Source organism: Macrotis lagotis, chromosome 2 (assembly GCF_037893015.1).
Source record: "Macrotis lagotis isolate mMagLag1 chromosome 2, bilby.v1.9.chrom.fasta, whole genome shotgun sequence".
In the NCBI taxonomy this organism is placed as follows: Eukaryota; Metazoa; Chordata; class Mammalia; order Peramelemorphia; family Peramelidae; genus Macrotis; species Macrotis lagotis.
In genome coordinates this window covers 221,766,701-221,785,939 of record NC_133659.1, presented here as the reverse complement: position 1 = coordinate 221,785,939, position 19,239 = coordinate 221,766,701, and the positions used below count along the sequence as shown (strand labels likewise).

Genomic DNA, 19,239 nt, shown 5'->3' with positions numbered 1-19,239 from the left:
CTCTAGGATACAAAATATGGCTCAATTTACAGAAACTGGATTTCCACAGAATGTCTCAGGGATCTATGTAGTATATAAAGCAAGATTTACGTCTAGAATAAATTAAGTATATTGGGAATAAGGAAATACAGGGTCAAGGTGAAAAATCTTCTTACTCATGGGGTAAGAAGCATATGTGAAGATTCTGTCATTAGACAAGTGCAGACCAGAGGAACTCCATGGCCACAATTCAGAGAACTAAAAACCTTAAACCACCCCCCTTCCCATCTCCCCAACATATCCTTACTCAGAGCCATTCCTTTGTTCCTTACTCTCCACAGCCTCCCCAAGGCCAGTCTAGCCTATATCTAATCTTTTGAATATGCTCACACTGTCTCAGTAACCTTTCTCTTCTTTTCCCCCATCCCCATTTGAAAAATGCAATGCTAAACTGCCCTCCACAGGCAAATCAGTGTGCCATAAATGTGCCCTCCCCCCACTTTTTTTTCCTTTGGCTTTAGAAAAACCAATTCTAGCCAGACACTTTGGTAAAGTGGAGTGGCCACAGTGCCCACAACTTTCTGGGTGTCCTTGGCCCCTCTGCCACCCACATGGAATCCAGAATGGGCCAGGACAGGGGAAATGAGATTGCAGTGGTCTAGCACCAATCTTAAGCTTGTCATCAGGGAACCAGACACAGTCAGATTTGGGAAGGCCTGAACAAATCGGCACCATTTCCACCCAGTCCCAGACTTTGCCTTGGCTCCTTTGAGGTGTGAGACTCCAATGGAGTTGGCAGAGTCTAAGCAGGGCACTCAACTAAAGGGAAACTGAGAAAAAAATCCATACATCCTTCCCTTAACCTATTCTACCAATAACAGACAAGGTCTGGCCTTTCCTTCATTACATGAGTACTAGTCCTTTTACCCCCACCCAGTTTAGCTTCTGGTGAGATTTGCCACAGCTGGGCAATTCTCCCAGAGGTTAGTGGGTCTTTGGAAAAATTTGCTGCTTCTATGTTTTTCCCAGAGGGAAAGGCAAGGGAAACCTGAGCCAATGGCTCAAGCCACCTAAAAACTCAGCCCAGTAATACAGCCTAGTATCATAGGAATTTGCCTGGTCTGCTTAGGGAAGGTGACCTCAAGCTAGATTTCTATCTTTGAATACCCTGCCCCCCCCAATCAGCCAGGCATATTATATAGATTTTGAGATGTAAACAAGGATCAAACACTGAGTGGTTTCCATGTATGGGTTGTTCTGTAGGAGAAGGTTCGGTGCAAAAAGAGTGGATCCCAGAGCAAAGTGGCCCAGCTGAAGCCGAAGGTCAGGAACAAAGGTTTGCCAGCTGGCATCAGCCCCTTCCGGCGGAAAGAGGCCAACCCTGGCGGGCGCATCCAAAAGAAGCTGTCTCGAGCCAAGAGCACCAAGGTGGCCTTGGCAGCCAAGCACCCACAGCCAGACAGCGATGGCAAGGACAGCCCCAAGTTCGCAGCCAAGCCCACAGCCGCAGCAGGGGGAACTGAGGCAGGCAAGTAATCCCGGGCCCAGGCTCACTCCTCAGTTGCAGGGAGAGGTGGACAAAGACCTTGGGCTGCCAAACTCAGAGGGAACCAGTTTGGCAGAGCATTCTGGGCCCAGTTGCCTATTTTGAGTGACTGGAAGATAAAAGGAGAATGGAAAGACCCTTGACTGGTAGAAAAATCAGATTATGGCTGGGGAGGCTACAGAGCATAAAAAGAGGTGTGGTTAATATATGGCCTCTGTTGCTAAACCTCAGCAGCTAATCTTTGTGATTAAAGCATGGGTACCAGAATGGAGGGTGGAGAAGTGAATGGGAAAGAGACCTCAAAGAGGCGACAGAAAGCAAGGATCTCCTTTGGAACACCAGACTTTATCATTATCGCTGAGGACTCCCTCCCTCCTCCTGCTTCCCTATCCCAGCAGCCTAACAAATGGTCCTGGAAAGTGTCTCGGAAAATGAAATTTTAAAATAGCACGAGCATTCTTCCTGTGAATCTCCAGTCCAAGATTTGACCTGGGAGCCTGCAGGATGTGTTATCAGGCCTCAGAAAAACAACACATGCTCACACAAGAACCACAACACTGAACAAATAGATATTTCCTCCCCATTTTCCCTTACTCCCCCCTCCTTCTTCCTTCCCCTGACCTCTTCACTTCCCCCATAAACACACACACACACACACACACACACACACACACACACACACACACACTAAAAAAAGGGGCAGGGGGTGGGCAAGAACCTCTCATTGGAAAGAACAAAGAAAAGTTGTGAAGGCTGGAAAGAGGAAGCAGGACATAAAAAGCAGGAAGGACTCTGGAAATAGGAGGTATATTCCCTGGGAACAACTGACTAGGCTATGAGATGAGAGTGGAAGACACTCTAGGTCCTGGGCCATGCCCCAGTGGATTAGACCGTGCAAAGAGCTGATGATCTCAGCCTCTCAGTTTGGTTGTAAAGATAAAATTAAATGATGTGTATTGTCTCCCACAGGCATAAGGTGGAGTGGGTTGATAGCTGCTTCAGAGATGATGGGCATCAACCCCATTCATCATCTCCTCAACCGCATTCATTCAAACAAGACTCAGAGCAAGTCCCTCACTCCATTTCTTTGGCCCTGAGCTTTCTCATCTACCAAATGACCAAATCTCTGAGGTCCCTTCTAGTTCAACTCCATGGCTCAGTCCTCAAAGATAGATGTAGGGGCAGCTAGGTGGCACAGTGGATAGAGCAATTGCCCTAGAGGACCTGAGTTCAAATTTGACCTCAGATATTTAATAATTTCCTAGCTGTATGACCTTGGGCAAGTCACTCTTAACCCCATTACCTTAAATAAATAATTAAAAAAAAAAAAAGATAGATGTGGAGTCAGCTTGTGAGTTCCAGGTCAACATTATTTTGTTGCCCCCATCTTCTTTTTAGCCTTTCCTACTCCCTTACCAATAATAACCAAACAATTGGCAAGGCAAGGTTGTGATGGAGTTTGAACAAAAGCCAAAGAAATGAAAAATACCCCCAAATCCCTGCCTTATCCCCAAATCATGGAGAACTCCATTCCATATACATTAAAGAGACCAACTTTCAGAATCCGGTGAACTGAATGCTGAGGACAAGGTTATGATACTCCAAAGGAGAGATTCTTAACTTTTTATGTGTCGACCCTTTTGACAGTCTGGCAAAACCTGATTTCAAAATAGAGAGGGAAAAAAAAGCTCTTCTCACAAGACTGTTTGTAAATGCACAAAAATAAGATGCATAGATTATAAAAGAAACCAATTAAGTTGAAATACAATTATAAAAATATTTTTTCTTTTTTTATTTTCTTGTCTTTTTTTTACAAAAAATATTTTTTTAAAAAGTTCACAGACCACAAGTTGAGAACCTCTGCTCTAAAGAGAAGGCCTTTCCCCTTGGCAGAAACCCTAACAGAGACTGTGATTAGCAGGGTATTGATGCTCAGGGGAAGGTCATCTGAGAACTTTGGTTCAGAGCCAACTTAAAGTATTTTCTTTCTGCTCTTCTTGCAGGTGGAAACCAGGATGGAGACTATGACAGTGAGGACTGTGAGGGACTTCCAGGAGATGAACCTCCAACCAAGGACCTAAACCCTCCCCTCCATACAGGAGTCAATTCTACAACATTGGGCCCCTCCCCATCCTCAGTGGTGAAAATGGAAGCAAACCAGAAGGCCAAAAAGAAGAAGGAGAGGCAGGGCTTGCTAGGTAACTAAAGGGGAAATGGAGGAAAAGTGGCAGACATTGCTAATGGAAGTCCCCCTTATCCCCTCCTGCTGAGGTGGGGAAGAGATCTCCCTCTACCCCCACTCCCATCAAACTCAGTCCCTGTTTATGATGCCTTGATTGCTCAGCATATGAGGGGCCCAGGAAGCATTCAGAGAACAACCTATCAGCAGAGTCTTTTTTTTTTTTCCAAAATGATTTTTTTGTTGATGTTTTCTGTTTTTCCTATCACCATAGTATCCCACATATCCCTCCCCCTCTGCCTCCCAGAGGACCACTGCCTATACAGAACCCATTTTTATCCTCGGTTTTTGTCAGCCTTTCTCACAATCATGACCCAGAACAGTGGCACCAGCTACACACACACCCCTGCTAGCTCCGGCCTTTGTGGGCACCAAGATATTGGCTCTCAGGCCTCCAATAACTCTCAGCATTTTTGTCTCTCATTTTTTCCCTAAGGGTCCTGCCGAATATCCAGCCCTGAGGGTGAGGTCAAAATTAAAAGGCGGGCGGTAAAGCCTGGAGCTGAGACTCGAAAACTGGAGCGGGCTCCAGTGCGCAGGAGGCCGGGAGTCTGTGATGGAGAGGGCAAGAAGAAACTGAAAGCGAAGCCCAAAGACAGTCTTCGTCCAGAGCCTGGAGCTACACCCAGTGGGGATGATCTGTACAGCCAAGCTCGGGCCTTCTCTTCTCGAGAAGAGGGTGGGAAGCTGGCCAGTGAGCGACTAAAGAAAGCCACAAGGAAGAGCAAAGTGTTACAATCAGCTCTAAGGGTGAGAGGGCTGAGTTGGATCCAGGGAATTTCCAGAGAAATAATGAAGAGTGGGAAATGATGGCCTTTACTGTTTCTGTGAGGTTACGATTGTACCCCTGAGCATAGCAGCTCAGAACAGGAGATAGCAAAGCACAGGGGTTGAGACAGCTGAAGCAAAGAATAGATTCCCTTTCCCACCTACACATACGCCCCATCAGGACCCTTGGCCAGGTCTGCATCTTGCCTTTTCTCAGGACAGCTGCTCTGCTTGTTGATCTATTTCATAATGAGAAAACCCATCTGGCCGCCATGGTAGATCTTAATAGCCCCACAGAAAGCTGGGCAGACCATGGTAACATAGCTGATCCAGAACCTGTCACATTTGACACACATTTGAGCTCCCCTCAATAACAGCATTCTCTGATATCTCATCTTTGTCTTGTCCTCCCCCAACAGCGGAAGAATGGGGCCTTGTCTATCGCCTTGTCACCCCGAAATGCCAAGACCATCTTGAGCAAGGGCAAGAAGCTAGGGAAGGTGAAGAGCAAAGCTGTCAGCAAACAGGTAGGCTTTTCTTTCCTTTTCCCCCCTTCCTTCTCTCCTTCCTTGATTCCCTGCTAAATCCCTTTCTTCTTCCCTTCCCTCTTTTCTTCTTTCCTTTTTTCTTTCCATCCTTCCTTGCTCCCTTTCTTCCTTCCTTCCCCTCTATCTTCCACTGGAGGGAGGGTAAGGTCAGTGCTTCTAAAGGAAAGAACCCACTCAAGTGTGCCCTTAGGGACTGAGGCAAGGTAGGGCTGGCTTGGGGTTCAAGCAACTATATAGAAATAGATATATTCCTCAACTCCAGCCCCAACCATGGAATTCCTCATTTTTCTCTATTCACAACCTGCTAAAATGTCCAATAATGCAACAAAGAAGTTGAATGAGATTCTTCTTAAATTTTAACTGAACAGGATCCTCAGAAGTCTTGGGTTGGGGATAGGAGAGACCAGTGAAGATGTCCTCTAGGTCACAGTGCCCATGACTCTGATCATGTCATCCTCTTAGGGTAAGGGCCGGGCGGTGAGCCGGTTACTGGAGAGCTTTGCTGTGGAGGACGACTTTGAGTTTGATGATAACAGCAGCTTCTCAGAGGAAGAGAATGGCACCCTGAGTGGAGACCAGGGCATAGCTCATGGTGAGTTGATCTATCCCAACTCAATAGCACAGACTAAGAACCCCACCCCTAGGAATTTGGAAAAGTTCGGAGTGGTGGTTGGTGGATGGAGATATAAAATCGGGATAGGGAGAGGAGCAAACATGGCCCTCATCCACACAGAACATCCCAGCATCTCATCTGGAGGCCAAAGGCTTCCAGGCCAGATGGGAATTTGGTGGGGGCAACAGCATTCATTGCCTTCAACTGCACTGGCAAGTTTTCTTCAAGACCACAACAGCTCTCTTCTTAGAGGCTGCCTAAGACCTCCACACAGTTTCTTACCCTAGGTGGGCTCCCCTTGTATCTCAAGAATCCATACTTATTAGACCTGAATCTTTTTTTTTTTTTGGTTTTTGCAAGGCAATAGGGCTAAATGCCAAAGGTCACACAGCAAAGTAAGGAGACCAGGCTTGAACTCAGGTCCTCCTGATTCCAGAGCCAGTGCTCTATCTACTTAGATAGTGTCACTTAGCTACCCCCAGACCTGAATCTTGAAAAGAGATAGGTGGTGGGTGGCTGATGCAAGTGTGACCAACACCCTGCATTGTCCTTCAGTTCAGTCATGTACCATCCACAAAGAAGATCTCCAGGACGGGTTACACGTGCTCATCCCCAAGGAGGACAGCCTGCTGTATGCTGGCAGTGTGAAAACCCTGCAGCCTCCAGACATGTAAGGATGGCAACCCCTCCCCCCTCTCTCAAAAAGGGAGCTGAGAAGATAGCTAGGGGAGGGTGCGCTGTCAGTTTGAGAGATGAACCAGGGAAAAGATAATGGGACATAGGAGAGGAGACCCTAGAGCAAGCAAAATCAGACTGCCCCTCTGAGAAGGGCTGGGAATATCTTAGAAGTCTAATACAACCCCCTCATTTTACAGAGGAAAAACTGAGGCCAAGTGAGATTAAGTGAGTTTTCAAAGTTACACAGGCTAAAATAAACAGTAAAGCTGGTGTTCAGATCTTATTTCTACAAGTTTAGTATTTATATTATGGTTTTCTTCTTTCCTGGATCAAGGAAAGTAGTTGCTTTCCTTCTTGGCTAAAGGGTGGTGAGATCCTGCCCTCTTCTCTCGGTCTCTGTGGCTGGAGGTTGGGAATGGGGCTTTTGGGGGGTGACTTGTCAGGTCTATAACAGAGCAGGTAGAAAGCAGGCTTTCTCCTCGTCTACTTCTTACCTTCACTCACTCACACCTTGGTGAGGGCAGAGCAGTCTCAGGTGAGTGCAGTGTCTCCTTGCCTAGACTCTTTTCATTGACTCCTTCCAACCTCTTCTTTTCAGCTACAGTATTGTGATTGAGGGTGAAAGAGGAAACAGACAAAGGATCTACTCCCTGGAGCAACTGTTGCAGGAAGCTGTGAGTTCTATGTCTTAAATGATAACCTTTCACTTTGAGATAAATGGACACATTCCCCTGCCATCCTCTTCTCTGTTCCTTCTTCTGTTGTCCCCAAAAGGCCCTCTCTTTCCAACTCAGAATTAAGAACTAGCTCCCAGCAAGAGGCCCCGTAGCTGCAAGGATTTTTTCCTCTTATTTATTCCCAGAAGAAGCCCTTTATCTCAGCTCTGTCATTAGTCCAGGACGTGATCCATCAACACTTCCTCCCCTAGCCCCTTCCCCAAAGATAGGTTGCAGGGAAACTTAAATCCAATTGGTTGATCCTAGCTCATATTGGATTGTTCTCTCCAGAGATCCCAAATTCCCCACCTGCTACCCCTCCGAATGTAAGTCCTGTTGCATAATGCTTTCTCAGCCTAAGGATCTCTCCTAACCTAGATCTTACCCCTACCCTTGTTCTCATTCAGGTCCTTGACATACGACCCCAATCAAGTCGCTACCTCCCACCAGGCACCCGGGTCTGTGCCTACTGGAGTCAAAAGTCTCGTTGCCTATATCCAGGCAATGTGGTCCAAGGTGAGAGAAGGGATAGATGCCAAGAAGAGAAAGTCCATGGGGTGGGAGGAAAAATACACACTGATGGAGTGTTTCCTGCTTTTCCCCAACCCCTTCTCCTTGCTCCCTGCTTCTATCTATCCTCCCTTCTTCTCCCATGGTGTGATTGGTGTCCTGGGCAAGCATAGTTAAATCCCTACAGAAGACGCTTCTCTTTTCAGTGCTGGAAAAAAAAATGACAGAGGTTGACTTAGAGATATAGTCTCAGAATTTTAGAGATGAGAGAAATCTTAGGAATAATCTAGTCCAAATTCCCTCATTTTAAACATGGGTAAACTGAGGCTCCGAGAGAGGAGATGGCTTGCCCTAGATCAAAATTAGCTGTTGCCATGTCAAGACATCCACTGTATGACTGCCTCCCAAGAGGTACCTTTTCTCATCATTCTATGTCTAGAAACACAATCCTCTTGTTATTCTCCCCCAATCTCCTCTAAGATATATCCACCTTCAACCCCATCATCTCTGTAGAATCACATCTCTTCCTGTGTTCCTTGAATATCCTCTCTTCTCTTCCTCCCATGCAACAATCTTATAACATTTCCCCATCATCACCATACCTCCTAACAGCACCCTACCTACCCCTTACACCTACACCCAGGTCTCTTAATCTCACCCCTGGCAGAATTCTGAGCTGAGGTTGGTCCAACCACAGATCTGAGAAGAGGAGAGAGCCAAAGAGTTTTTTGGCTGGCAGTGACACATTTCTGCTTATACAGGAGTAAGATAATAGAATCTGCTCTGAATGTCACCGTAAAAGGTGGAGTAAGGAGTAGCAGTCATAGGGAGGGGCTCCTGCTGCTGCTGCTGAGCTAAGCAAAAAGAGTAATTATCACCCAATGAGCCCTCATCCTGCTGCCATTGAGAAAACATTTAAATGTGAATTAGCTCACCATTAGAGTGACCCCTTCCCTGCTGGACTTGGAAATGTGGGAATGAGATGGGGACATCTGGAAAGGATGGAGCAACAAAGCCCCAGCTTCATGGGGGAATGGAAAGCAATACTTTGGAGGGGGAAGCATGTATGTCCTTGGTTGTATCTGTTTGACTTCAGTTATGTGGATATCAGGGTGCTGGGTCTATGCAGATGTGGGTGGAAGGCCTGAATTCTGTGTGTGCATGCTACTCTGGATGGGTCTCTGCATCTGGCGTATACATTGGAAGGGAAAGGGCTATGATGAATGGTAATAATATTGCAATGAGAGCAGAGTGGCTGTTAGGAGTGAGAAGAGATGAAAGCCATCAGTTACCCAGGGCTGGGGGTGGGGAACTCCAAGGTCGAATGTGATCTGGGAGCTGAATTTTCTCAGAGTCATTTGTCAGAGGCCCCCCTGGGAGCCCTCTCCCTTCATCAATCCCCGTCTCATTGCACAGGGCAGCCCCTTGCCTCCCTCTGTCTCACCTCTAGGGCTCCCAGACATACCCCCAGCTCTCCACCTAGCCCCTTTTTCATCTGCTTTTCCATCTAGGATTTAACATCTACAGGTGCTTAGAGAGATAGTAACTATATATTCCCCCTCAAGGCAGGATAAAGATTAGGGCACAGTAAGGGCTGTCTTGATAATATGGGATTCTGGATCCTCTCCTTTGGTACCATTCCTGGATAGTCCTTTCTACCTCTGACTCTAACCTTCTGAACTCCACCACCAACAGGTGCCTCCAGTGATGAAGAAGAAGACCTAGATTCAGTGGTAGTTGAGTTTGATGACGGTGACACAGGTCACATCTCCGTATCTAATATTCGATTATTACCTCCAGACTTCAAGATTCAGTGTGAGTCCACTTGGGGGGGGGGGGGTAGAAAATGCATCAAGTAGGGCAGGAGGATCTTCTAGTTCAATCATTTTTACCTGAGATAATTTCACTCCTAAGATCCACCTTGACCCCTCATACCCCTTAGGACTGGTTCACTTGACTCCCATCTCTGTTTGGAATACTTTTCTACTCAAGAATGAGTTCTTTCTGAAACCCTAACAGGTAACAGGGAACTAAGTTCCTTCATACTATAGCAAGAAAGCTTGATTACCATGTCACCCTGAGGGGGCAGGATGGAGTAAAGGGTTTCTCTAAGTAGTCACAGAACTATTGTTGTGGGTAAAGGATAGATAAGGGTGGGGTGAACAAAAAGGTCTGTTGGGATGAAGAAATTTCTGGTTCTGAATTACAGGCACAGAACCTTCCCCAGCGCTGCTCGTGTCCAGTAGTTGTCGAAGAAATAAGAGAACTTCCAGTGACGCTCCGCCACCCAGTGAAACAGCACCCAGTCTGTCTCCCGAGGGACGGGATATCCCTGAACCCTCAAAGAACTTGGGGAAGAAGGCTGTCAGCAAAGAAAAAGCAGGTACTATAATAGGATACTAGGTGCTGGGAGACTGGTAACCTCAAAGGGGCTAGAAGAAAGGTCTCAAATTGCATTTCCTGGAGGGACAGATAGATAAAGCATTGGGCTAATGGGGAAGGGGGGGGGGGGTATGACCTTGTCAGTCTACAGGATACAGAGAAAAAGAGTCACTGATACAGCCAAAACCCTACAAATAGGAAGGACAAGCAGCCACCTGGAGTATCCACAGACAAAACTTTTGAAATAGAACTTTTTAAAATTAAATGCACAAATTTTATGCTGAGAAATTGCCCTCCCCATGATGCATTAGTATTTCTTTTGTGATAAGTCAAGTTCCTTGTGTTAATTATGAAAGATCAAAGCCTTCCATGATCCAGAAGGGACTGTTTTCAGATCCTGCTGAAGGTACACAAATGCCTTGCCCCCAGTTTAGACAATTTCTAGTGAAAGACTAGAAGGATAATGGGATGGGAGGTATAGAGTAAATGTCAGAAGTGTTCTGGGAGGGAAGGGAGATGGGGGGGGTCAAGCAAGGAAAGAGCAGTACGACCTCTCTGATGCCACCTTATTTTCATCCCACAGGCAAAGCTGATGTCTTAACACCAGGGGCTAAGACACCAGTGGTAGCAGCAGATCACTTCTTGGGCCGACGGGGCAGCCCGATGCTGAGTTGGTCTTCAGTGGCACAGACTAAGAGGAAGGGGACAGTGGTGGGAGGAGGAGGGGGAGGAGGAGGAGGAGGCAGCAGCAAGAGCACAGGTGTCCTCCAGAACCTCTTCCAGCTTAATGGCAGTGCCAAGAAACTCAGAGCCCGAGAGGCCTTGTTCCCCATGCACAGCATGGCCACCCCAGTCTTTGGCAATGGTTTTGGGGCAGACTCCTTCAGCAGCATAGCCAATTCTTATGCCCCTTTTGCAAGTGGGGCAGGGCTGGCCCTGCCTGGGGGTGCCCACAAGTTGCTGCGTGCAAAGAAAGCAGAGCGGCTGGAGGCTGAGAAGAGTGGGCGCCGGAAAGTTGGTGGGGAGTTCCTGGTCAAGCTGGATCATGAAGGTGTGACCTCACCCAAGAATAAGAACTGTAAGGCCCTGCTCATGGGTGACAAAGACGATGGACCCAAGTTGGGGAGGCCCTTGCCCACTCCAGGCTATGTCCATCCAGCTCTCGTTGGCAAGGAAAAAAAAGGGCGGGCTCCTGTCCACCCGTTGCCCATGGGGCTGGCACTTCGCAAATATGCAGGCCAAGCTGACTGTTCACTGCACTGTGACAGCGACTGCCACAGTTCCTACTCTGATGAGGATGAGGATGGACTGGCAGGCAATGTTCCCTCTCGATTTCTCACCCGCCTCTCTGTCTCTTCCTCCTCATCTGGTTCCTCCACATCTTCATCCTCAGGCTCCATCTCTACATCTAGCCTCTGCTCCTCAGACAATGAGGATTCATCCTACAGCTCAGATGATGAAGACTCAACTTTGCTGCTCCAGACTTGTCTCACTCACCCTGTGCCCGCCCTTCTGGCGCAGCCTGAGGCCCTGCGCTCAAAGGGGGGCAACCCCCACCCTCACCCCCAGCGCTGCTTCCTCGCCAAAGCCACTGCGGCCAGTGGCAAGACCAAGATGAAGCGGAAGGAGGCCCTGAGCTTCTCCAAAGCCAAAGAGTTTTCCCGAAGGCAGCGGCTGCCCTCTGTGGAAAATCGGCCAAAGATCTCAGCCTTCCTGCCAGCCCGGCAACTGTGGAAGTGGTCTGGGAATCCCACTCAGGTAAGGGGTAGGAGCACTGGACCCTGGAAGTCAGAGAATCCCTGAATCCTCCCTCTTTGTCAAAGGGTGTCTAGAAGGGAAAGTTGATGTGGGATTTCTTACTCATAAGCTCATGAAATTGCCATGAAGAAAGCTTCAATGACACAAGTGATAATATTCTCCAATTCTGTTTCTGTATATCTGTCTCTCTTCTCTCTGTCTCCTCTATCTGTCTGTCTCTCTCTCTCTGTCTCTCCCAAACTGTGTCTATCTCCTTCCTTATTTCCTTAATAGCTATATTTCTGTTACACAATTTACAGTATTTCCATTATAGTGTCTGCAGACACTTATCTCACACTTCCTCGATTCGGCCTCTTATTCCTAGAACCTTCTCTCCCTCCAGAGTATTCTTGTCCCTCAAAGCCTTTCTTCTCTCTTGCTGCAGAGGCGGGGAATGAAAGGGAAGGCCAGGAAGCTGTTCTACAAGGCAATCGTTCGGGGAAAGGAGACACTCTGCATCGGGGATTGCGCTGTCTTCTTGTCGGCAGGCCGGCCCAACCTACCCTATATTGGACGCATTGAAAGTATGTGGGAGTCCTGGGGCAGCAACATGGTGGTGAAGGTGAAATGGTTCTACCACCCTGAGGAGACCAAGTTGGGCAAACGACAAAGTGACGGAAAGGTGAGTCTGAGCTCATTGGGAGAAGATATGAGCTGAGGTATCACCATTTCCTAGACCATGGGAGCAAGCTAGGTATTGATTTGAAATTTTGAAGCATGAAGTCCCCCAGACTGGACATACTTTGTCAGTTAGGGTCTTCTCCATATTCCCATGTAGTTCTTCTGTCCCCCTTAAGGGATAGTGCTGTCTTCTAGCTACCAGAATCCTAGCTCCAACCTAGGAATGGACTCTATTTGTATTATAATGACCAACAAGCCACCTTGGTTGACCAGGATCACATTAGAAGTTCATCTCTCCTATAGGATCAGGGAGACCAATCGAGAGGAAGTACCATAAAGAATGGGAGCAATGACCTTCATTGCTTCCCTTTTCTAGCCTGAGAGAAGTTGCAAAGAACCTTAGAAATCACCTAATGCAACCCCTTATTTCATGAGGGAGCAAAGTCATTTCCCCTCTCTGGGGGAAGAAGTTTGCATGGGAGTGAACATTGGCATTTGGGGAGTCCCCCAGGTAATAGCAGGCATCAGTGACTCAGATGTTGATCCAATCCATTCTTTCCCTCCCCTCCCCCTCCCAGAATGCCCTGTACCAGTCATGCCATGAGGATGAAAATGATGTTCAGACCATCTCACACAAGTGCCAGGTTGTGGGGAGAGAACAGTATGAGCAGATGACACGGAGTAAGAAATACCAGGACCGACAGGACCTCTACTACCTGGCAGGGACCTATGACCCCACCACGGGACGCCTCGTGACGGCTGACGGTGTGCCCATCCTCTGCTGATCTGGGCAGTACCACTGGAACTTGCCACTGCTTTGCATGAGGGGGTGCACTGAACAGCTCTCCCCAAACCCCACCCCAGGGCAGTGACCTCCCTTAATCATTGGAAACTTGAAAACTTTGTTTCATCCTCCTCCACCCTGAGCCTCCCCGTACCTACCCCCACCCACTCAGATGGTCTCTGCTTCCTGTTTTCCTCCCCAGGAATGAGGAGGAGTATGGATCACGGAAGAGGAGCCAGGCTGTGACGACTGGCAATGGTGGGGTCTTCCACCCAAGCCCCAATCAGTACCCTCCCTGCCTAACAATACAGCTTTAAGGCAGGCCTACATGGCACTCCAAAATGGAGAGTCTGAGTAAATATGCAAAACCCATCACAGCAAGATTCAGGCTTTTTAAATTATTATTATTATTGTTATTATTATTAATATTAATTATTTTCCCTGGAAAGAGAAAGCTCTCTGGCTTCAGAATCCAATTCCCCATCTGACTCTGATCCTGCTAAGCCCCAAGGTCTCTTTCCTGGGACCTAGACTGAGGGCCACATTACCCTCAGTTGATTACACACACAGACCAGTGGATTTCCACCTCTGTTTTTCTCCCCAGCATTGGCAGTTCACAAGAGATTAGAATTCAAGCCATATTTTCCCTAGTACCTCTGACTGTCTCCCACCAGGGAAAACAGAAATCAGGTGTATTGTCTATTTATTTCTCTATGTAAATATTGTATTTCTTTGGGGAAGTTTTATGGAAAAAATAGAAAAAAAGAAGGTTTTTGTGAGCGTGTGTGTGTGTGTGTGTATGTGTGTGAGCATGTGTGTGTGTGTGTGTGTGTGTGTGTGTGTGTGTGTGTTGGGAGGGATTTGGGTTTGGGAATTTTCTTTGAAAATGCACTGTTTTTTCTCAGCCTGGCTGAGCTCCAGGACTGGGCTAATCTGTAAATATAGAGGCAGCATTTGGGTGGGCGGGTAGGGGGTGTTAAGGGCCAGGAGAGCAACTGTGGGCACTCTAGTGAAGTGTTCTTAATGAGAGATATCCCACTTTAATTCACTAACCTCCTTGTGGAACTGTTTAAAGATAGAAATCACACCAAGGTCTCTTTCCTTTTATACATCCTTTAAAGACATACTCACACACACACTATTGGGGGGTTGGGGAGGGTGGCATGAGAATGCCCCCACAAGAAAAGATTGTAGATTACTCTGAAAATCAGTATCAACTGTGTCCCTCATCCCTTGGGGGCAGGAGCTGGGGATGGGGGACAACAGTCATATTTATCTTACCTCTATTTTTTAAAAAAAGAAATCTACAAAACAGGAAAAGTAAAATGAGGTTTAAAAGTGAGAGAAAGTAAGAAAAGGTCATCTTTTCATTTTATTCATTCTATATATTGCAAGTTCTTTCCTAGTTCAGTTTTCCATGATTGGCTCCATGTTCTCATAGCCCAGGAGAGACTAGGTACCTGCTGTCCATTTAGGACAATAGAGGCTCAGGCCTCTCCCTCCCCCACCAACTTTAGTGTCCCTTCCTGTTCACTTGTCAATATCCATACAAGGAACACCAAAAAAAAACAAAAAGACCCTACACTGGCTTAGGCAGGAGTGCAATCCTCTCCTCAACCTAGCGCCTCAATTTTATTTTTCAAGTCAAAAACCCTGCAAACAAACAGTGATGATGTATGAAAATTATACCTCAGTTCTTGGAAACTCAGGCAGAGATAGATCTACCTTTTCCTTCTTTCTAGCTCTCTTGTAATAGCCCTTCCTTGATTTAAGAGGAATAAGGCAGATTCCCCCTTTTCAGGCTCCTTCCTTTCATCCTCAGCCCCCTCTTTGAGCTGCTGCAGCATAAGAAACTGGGACAGATTTGCTTTTTCCAGTGTGCAGAATAAGAGGAAGAAGGAAGGAAAGAACCCCCCCCCCAACCTAATCCCTCAAGTACCCATCCTGATGTTGTCCCAGAATCATGCCATATGACCTTCGTGGCTTTCTTGGTGGGCGGCATGGCCATAGGACCACGCGGCTTTTCTCTCCCCACCTCATGTCTAAACTCAGATTGAATGACTTTCCATGAAAACATCAGACAATAAAGACAATAAAAGAGCAAACCAAAGCAGAGAAAATGCCCTCCCCATCACCTTGCCACTTTCTTTCCTTCCCACCCCCAATGCCCTCTCTGACCTCCCGGCATTTTTGTGGCCAGGAAGCCCTCTCTGTGACACCCCTGGGTGGGTGTGATGAATACTGTCCGCCTCTGACCTAGATGGGGCCCATGTGGAGGACAATCAAACACAGCTCTCTGGAGCACATTCTTTTCAGGAGGAAATCAAGTCCCATCCTTTCCCTCTCCCAGCCTTCTCCCCTTGGTGCATGGGCTTTGGGTATTGATTGCCTTCTTTGATTATCTGTTTTTGTTTTTGTTTCCTCCCCTCATGTGATGTTTTAGGGTTTTTTGTTTTCCTTTTTTTGTTTGGTTGGGTGAAGATGGAGATGGAAGTAGATGCTTGGGCTAAGTATCTTTAGCCATGAGATGATCAGTTGTTATCATATGGGCACCTGGCCTCCCAGAGCCTTCATCACATAGGCTGGCCAAGACCAGTGAGAACATTTGCCAAAGAAGGAATGCAAGCCTTCCAGATTAGATCGTTGTTTAGAACACAGTTCAAATTGTTGTGGCCTTGTGTGATATTTCAGTTCCTTCACTAAGATTCACTACACTTAATGCCCTTTTTTGACTTTTTCTCCTCTTAAAAATCAGTTCATCCCTTGGGTCCCAAAGCACTATGCCCTAGTATTAATAGGAAAACAAAAGAATGATTTATATTCATGTAAAGGGTAGCACAATGACTCCAAAGATTGAGGCTGTCCAGAACTGTCTGAGAACTGAACAGCAATATTCTTTTAGGAAAAATCGTAGTCATAGACTGTCAAAACTGGAAGAGATCTTGGGGATCATCTAATCCAAAAATATTTGGGCCCTTTACCTCTTTATTTTCTAGTTGACCAATTGGGTTGGGCCTGAGTTGAAAATGTGACTTCTTTTAGAGCATATTACAATGTACTCTTCTGGTCTCAGACCAATAGTACAAATGGGCTTATATGCCTCCTAAGGTGGCAATTATTGAATGGTCAAACCAGAGGGGAAAAGCAAAGGGGGTCAGGTGAGAGGACCCCAGTTTGGTCCAGTACCCTTTAGAGCATCCTTTTTCTGTCCTCACCCTTATTTGAACCATTGGGTTCTATCACTAAGTAGTTTCCTATTCTTAGGATGAGCCCTCTTAAAGAAATCCTCCAGTAAGAGCAAATATCTGAAACTAAAATAGATGTCACAATCAAATTCTTTAGAACTTACTCCTAAAGGTAACTTGAATGAGACTTCTGCTTCAGGGCTCAGGTCTTCCATCTTCCTGAGTCCTATCTAACCACTGCTGATCTCCTGCTCTCCATCTCACCTATACCCTTCCCCCATCCCTCACCTCTTAGCCTTCCTTTCCTTAAAAGAATGAGGAATTAATCAATGGGTTTCAAGGAATCTCTGGTGTCCCAAGACCTGTATCTGTGCTTTATGGCTTCGTTTCCAGGCAATGTGGCCCTAGATCAGAGGACAATGACAGAAAGTTTGGGGGAGGAAGGGCCTTTTTATTTATTTGGGGGTATCCCCCAATGCCTCAGTCTTCTTCTGTCTCTTGGCAAGAGTGCAATATTTGCTAGCTGTGGTTTTCTCCTTTGGTCATTAAAGTCAAAGGCTGCAACCTCCTCCAAGCCCAGGGGCTGAGGGTCCTTCTCTTGAGCTCAGAAAACTGATGCAATTCCATCAGAGACTAGGTTACCCCTGCACCCCACAACCCCATTGAAAGTTTTGCTTTCAATCCAAAAGACTAGGATATTGAGTGAAGAAAGAGTGATTAAGAGTCAGAGAAAGTGAGGACAATGTTGATGGTTAAAATTAGAATCTAAAGCAATTTTAAACCCCAAGTACAGAAGAACTGAGAGAGTGAAAGGGGGGAAAAGACCTTTGTTTTTGTCCCTCTTGTTGAAGTTTCTTTTCCTCCTTGTGTTGCCTTTTTTTTTGTCTTTCTTACTTTCTTTTGTATAAATAACGTGAATTCCCCTCCCTCTCTAACCGTGGTTAAATGTTGTGAAAGCCGGTATTATTGTAAATGTGTAAAGTATGATGATGGTTGGAATTTTTTTTCAATGTAAACACTAAAAATACAAAAACAAAACAAAGGTTTTATGAACAGCAAACTCTATGTAAAGGCATTTTAGTATTAATTTTTTATTGATAACTTGGCTTATGAATAAATATATGAAACATTGTTCAGGTCATCTGGTGTATCTGCACATGAAGCTGGGTATGTAGACATTGCCTCCCAAGCATTCTCAGGGACACAAGAGCGTGGACCTTGTTTCTCTGAGCTCTGCTTGCATGACAGAATTAATCATATCTGGCTCAGCCTAATCTTTCAGGGGCATTCCAAGAGGAATTGTCACCAACTGGAATACTGAATGGAGATCACCCTTCACTCTTAGCACCACAGTTCCCCCCCTCCCCTCACCTTAGTTTGATGAGTCAGTTGCCCATTTATTTGTTCCAGTTTGGACTACCATCACATCTGAGCATTGGGACATAAGAGACAATGAGTAGAGAATAAGGGGGAAGATTAGCTCGTTTATAATAGTGAACATACTTCTTTAATTAACCACACCTAGTGTGGCTGCAGCTCTGAGAGAACTTGGGGAGTCCCAGGACTTAGTCCAGTAACATAAGTATCTTATGCCTGAGATGTTGTACTTAGAAGAACCGAGGGAGTCAGATGTGGTGATACATGCCGGGAAGCCCTCCTATTAGGGGAGGCTGAGACTGGTGGCTTGAGTTCAGAGGTTCTGAGTTGCAATAAGGCTAAAGTAGACTGGGTGTCTATACTATGTCTGGCATCAATAGGGTGAGGAGTGAAGAGCCACCTATTGCCCAGAGTGAAGCAAACGGACCCCCACCAGAGGAAGATATAGCTTCTATACTGATTAGTAGTGGGGCTGCTAGACATAGTGCATAGAGATCTGTACCTGAAGTCAGGAAGACTCATCTTTCCAAGTTCAAATGCGACTTCAGATATTTACTAGATGTATAAAGGTTGGGCAAGTCATTTAACCCTGTCTGTCTCAGTTTCCCCATCTGTAAAATGAACTGGCGAGGAAAATGGCAAACAACTCCAGTATCTTTACCAAGAAAATCCCGGATAGGATCATGAAGAATCAGACACAACTGAAATAAATGAAAGCAAAATAAATTAGTAGTGGGATCAGATCCATGAGTGGTCACTGTATATTCAACCTGGAGAGAACCTTAACACAGTCCTTACCCTCAAGGAGCTTATACTCCAGTGTAAAAATCACTAGATCTTAAGTCAGAAAACAGATTTGAATCTTGACTGCATAACTTTCTTGGACCTCGAGTTCCATGTCTCTAAAATGAAATAAAATGAAATAAAACTTATAAATGACACAATGATCAGAGTTCTAAAGCTGGGATATCTAAAGTCCTCTAGTTCACCATCCCTCCATTTTACTAGTGAATTTGAGGCTAGAGGGATTGTGACTTGGTCTGTCACACAGGTATCTAGTCAGATGACCTTGGAAGTCCCTTTTAATTCTAATTTTTTCTTGAGCTAGTTTGGAGGAAGGAGAATAATAATCAACTGGGGTTGACACCTTCTGTCCTCTGAGTGCTGAGATCATTGTTGGAAAGCAAGGGGAAACTGAAACCAGAAGATAGTTAATCACATGTAGTTACTTGGGGAAATTAATTTGAGAATGAAAAACCATAATGGAGAAAACCACTATTTGGGCCTAAGAAGGGACTATAGGGACTAAGGAGGTTATGGATTTAGTGCTGAGTCTCAAAAAGGAAAAGATATACATTGGAATGGCCTCTGTCTCTATAACTTAGCATCAACCATCCTGGGTTCTCTAAGTGTACAAGTATGGAGAGTAACACATACAGTTATCCCTTCCACATCACGACTTTCCCCCATTGCAGGTTCAATAATTGCCAGTTGGC

The 19,239-nt window shown here is 46.0% G+C and overlaps 1 protein-coding gene across 2 annotated transcripts in view; it reads left to right on the top strand.

The window, feature by feature from the left end:
* Nucleotides 1–14,124, top strand: part of BAHCC1 (BAH domain and coiled-coil containing 1) — a 151,140-nt gene extending 137,016 nt beyond the window's left edge. For both annotated transcript variants that reach the window (XM_074224931.1, XM_074224930.1), the window contains 13 exons: nt 1,243–1,507; nt 3,529–3,723; nt 4,201–4,514; nt 4,952–5,059; nt 5,543–5,672; nt 6,249–6,363; nt 6,970–7,045; nt 7,495–7,603; nt 9,293–9,412; nt 9,807–9,980; nt 10,563–11,737; nt 12,162–12,398; nt 12,976–14,124. In XM_074224931.1, coding sequence (XP_074081032.1) covers nt 1,243–1,507; nt 3,529–3,723; nt 4,201–4,514; nt 4,952–5,059; nt 5,543–5,672; nt 6,249–6,363; nt 6,970–7,045; nt 7,495–7,603; nt 9,293–9,412; nt 9,807–9,980; nt 10,563–11,737; nt 12,162–12,398; nt 12,976–13,182 — 3,225 coding nt within the window. In that variant the 3' untranslated portion in view covers nt 13,183–14,124. The remainder of the gene's footprint in view (nt 1–1,242; nt 1,508–3,528; nt 3,724–4,200; nt 4,515–4,951; nt 5,060–5,542; nt 5,673–6,248; nt 6,364–6,969; nt 7,046–7,494; nt 7,604–9,292; nt 9,413–9,806; nt 9,981–10,562; nt 11,738–12,161; nt 12,399–12,975) is intronic.
* Nucleotides 14,125–19,239: the final 5,115 nt, after the last annotated feature.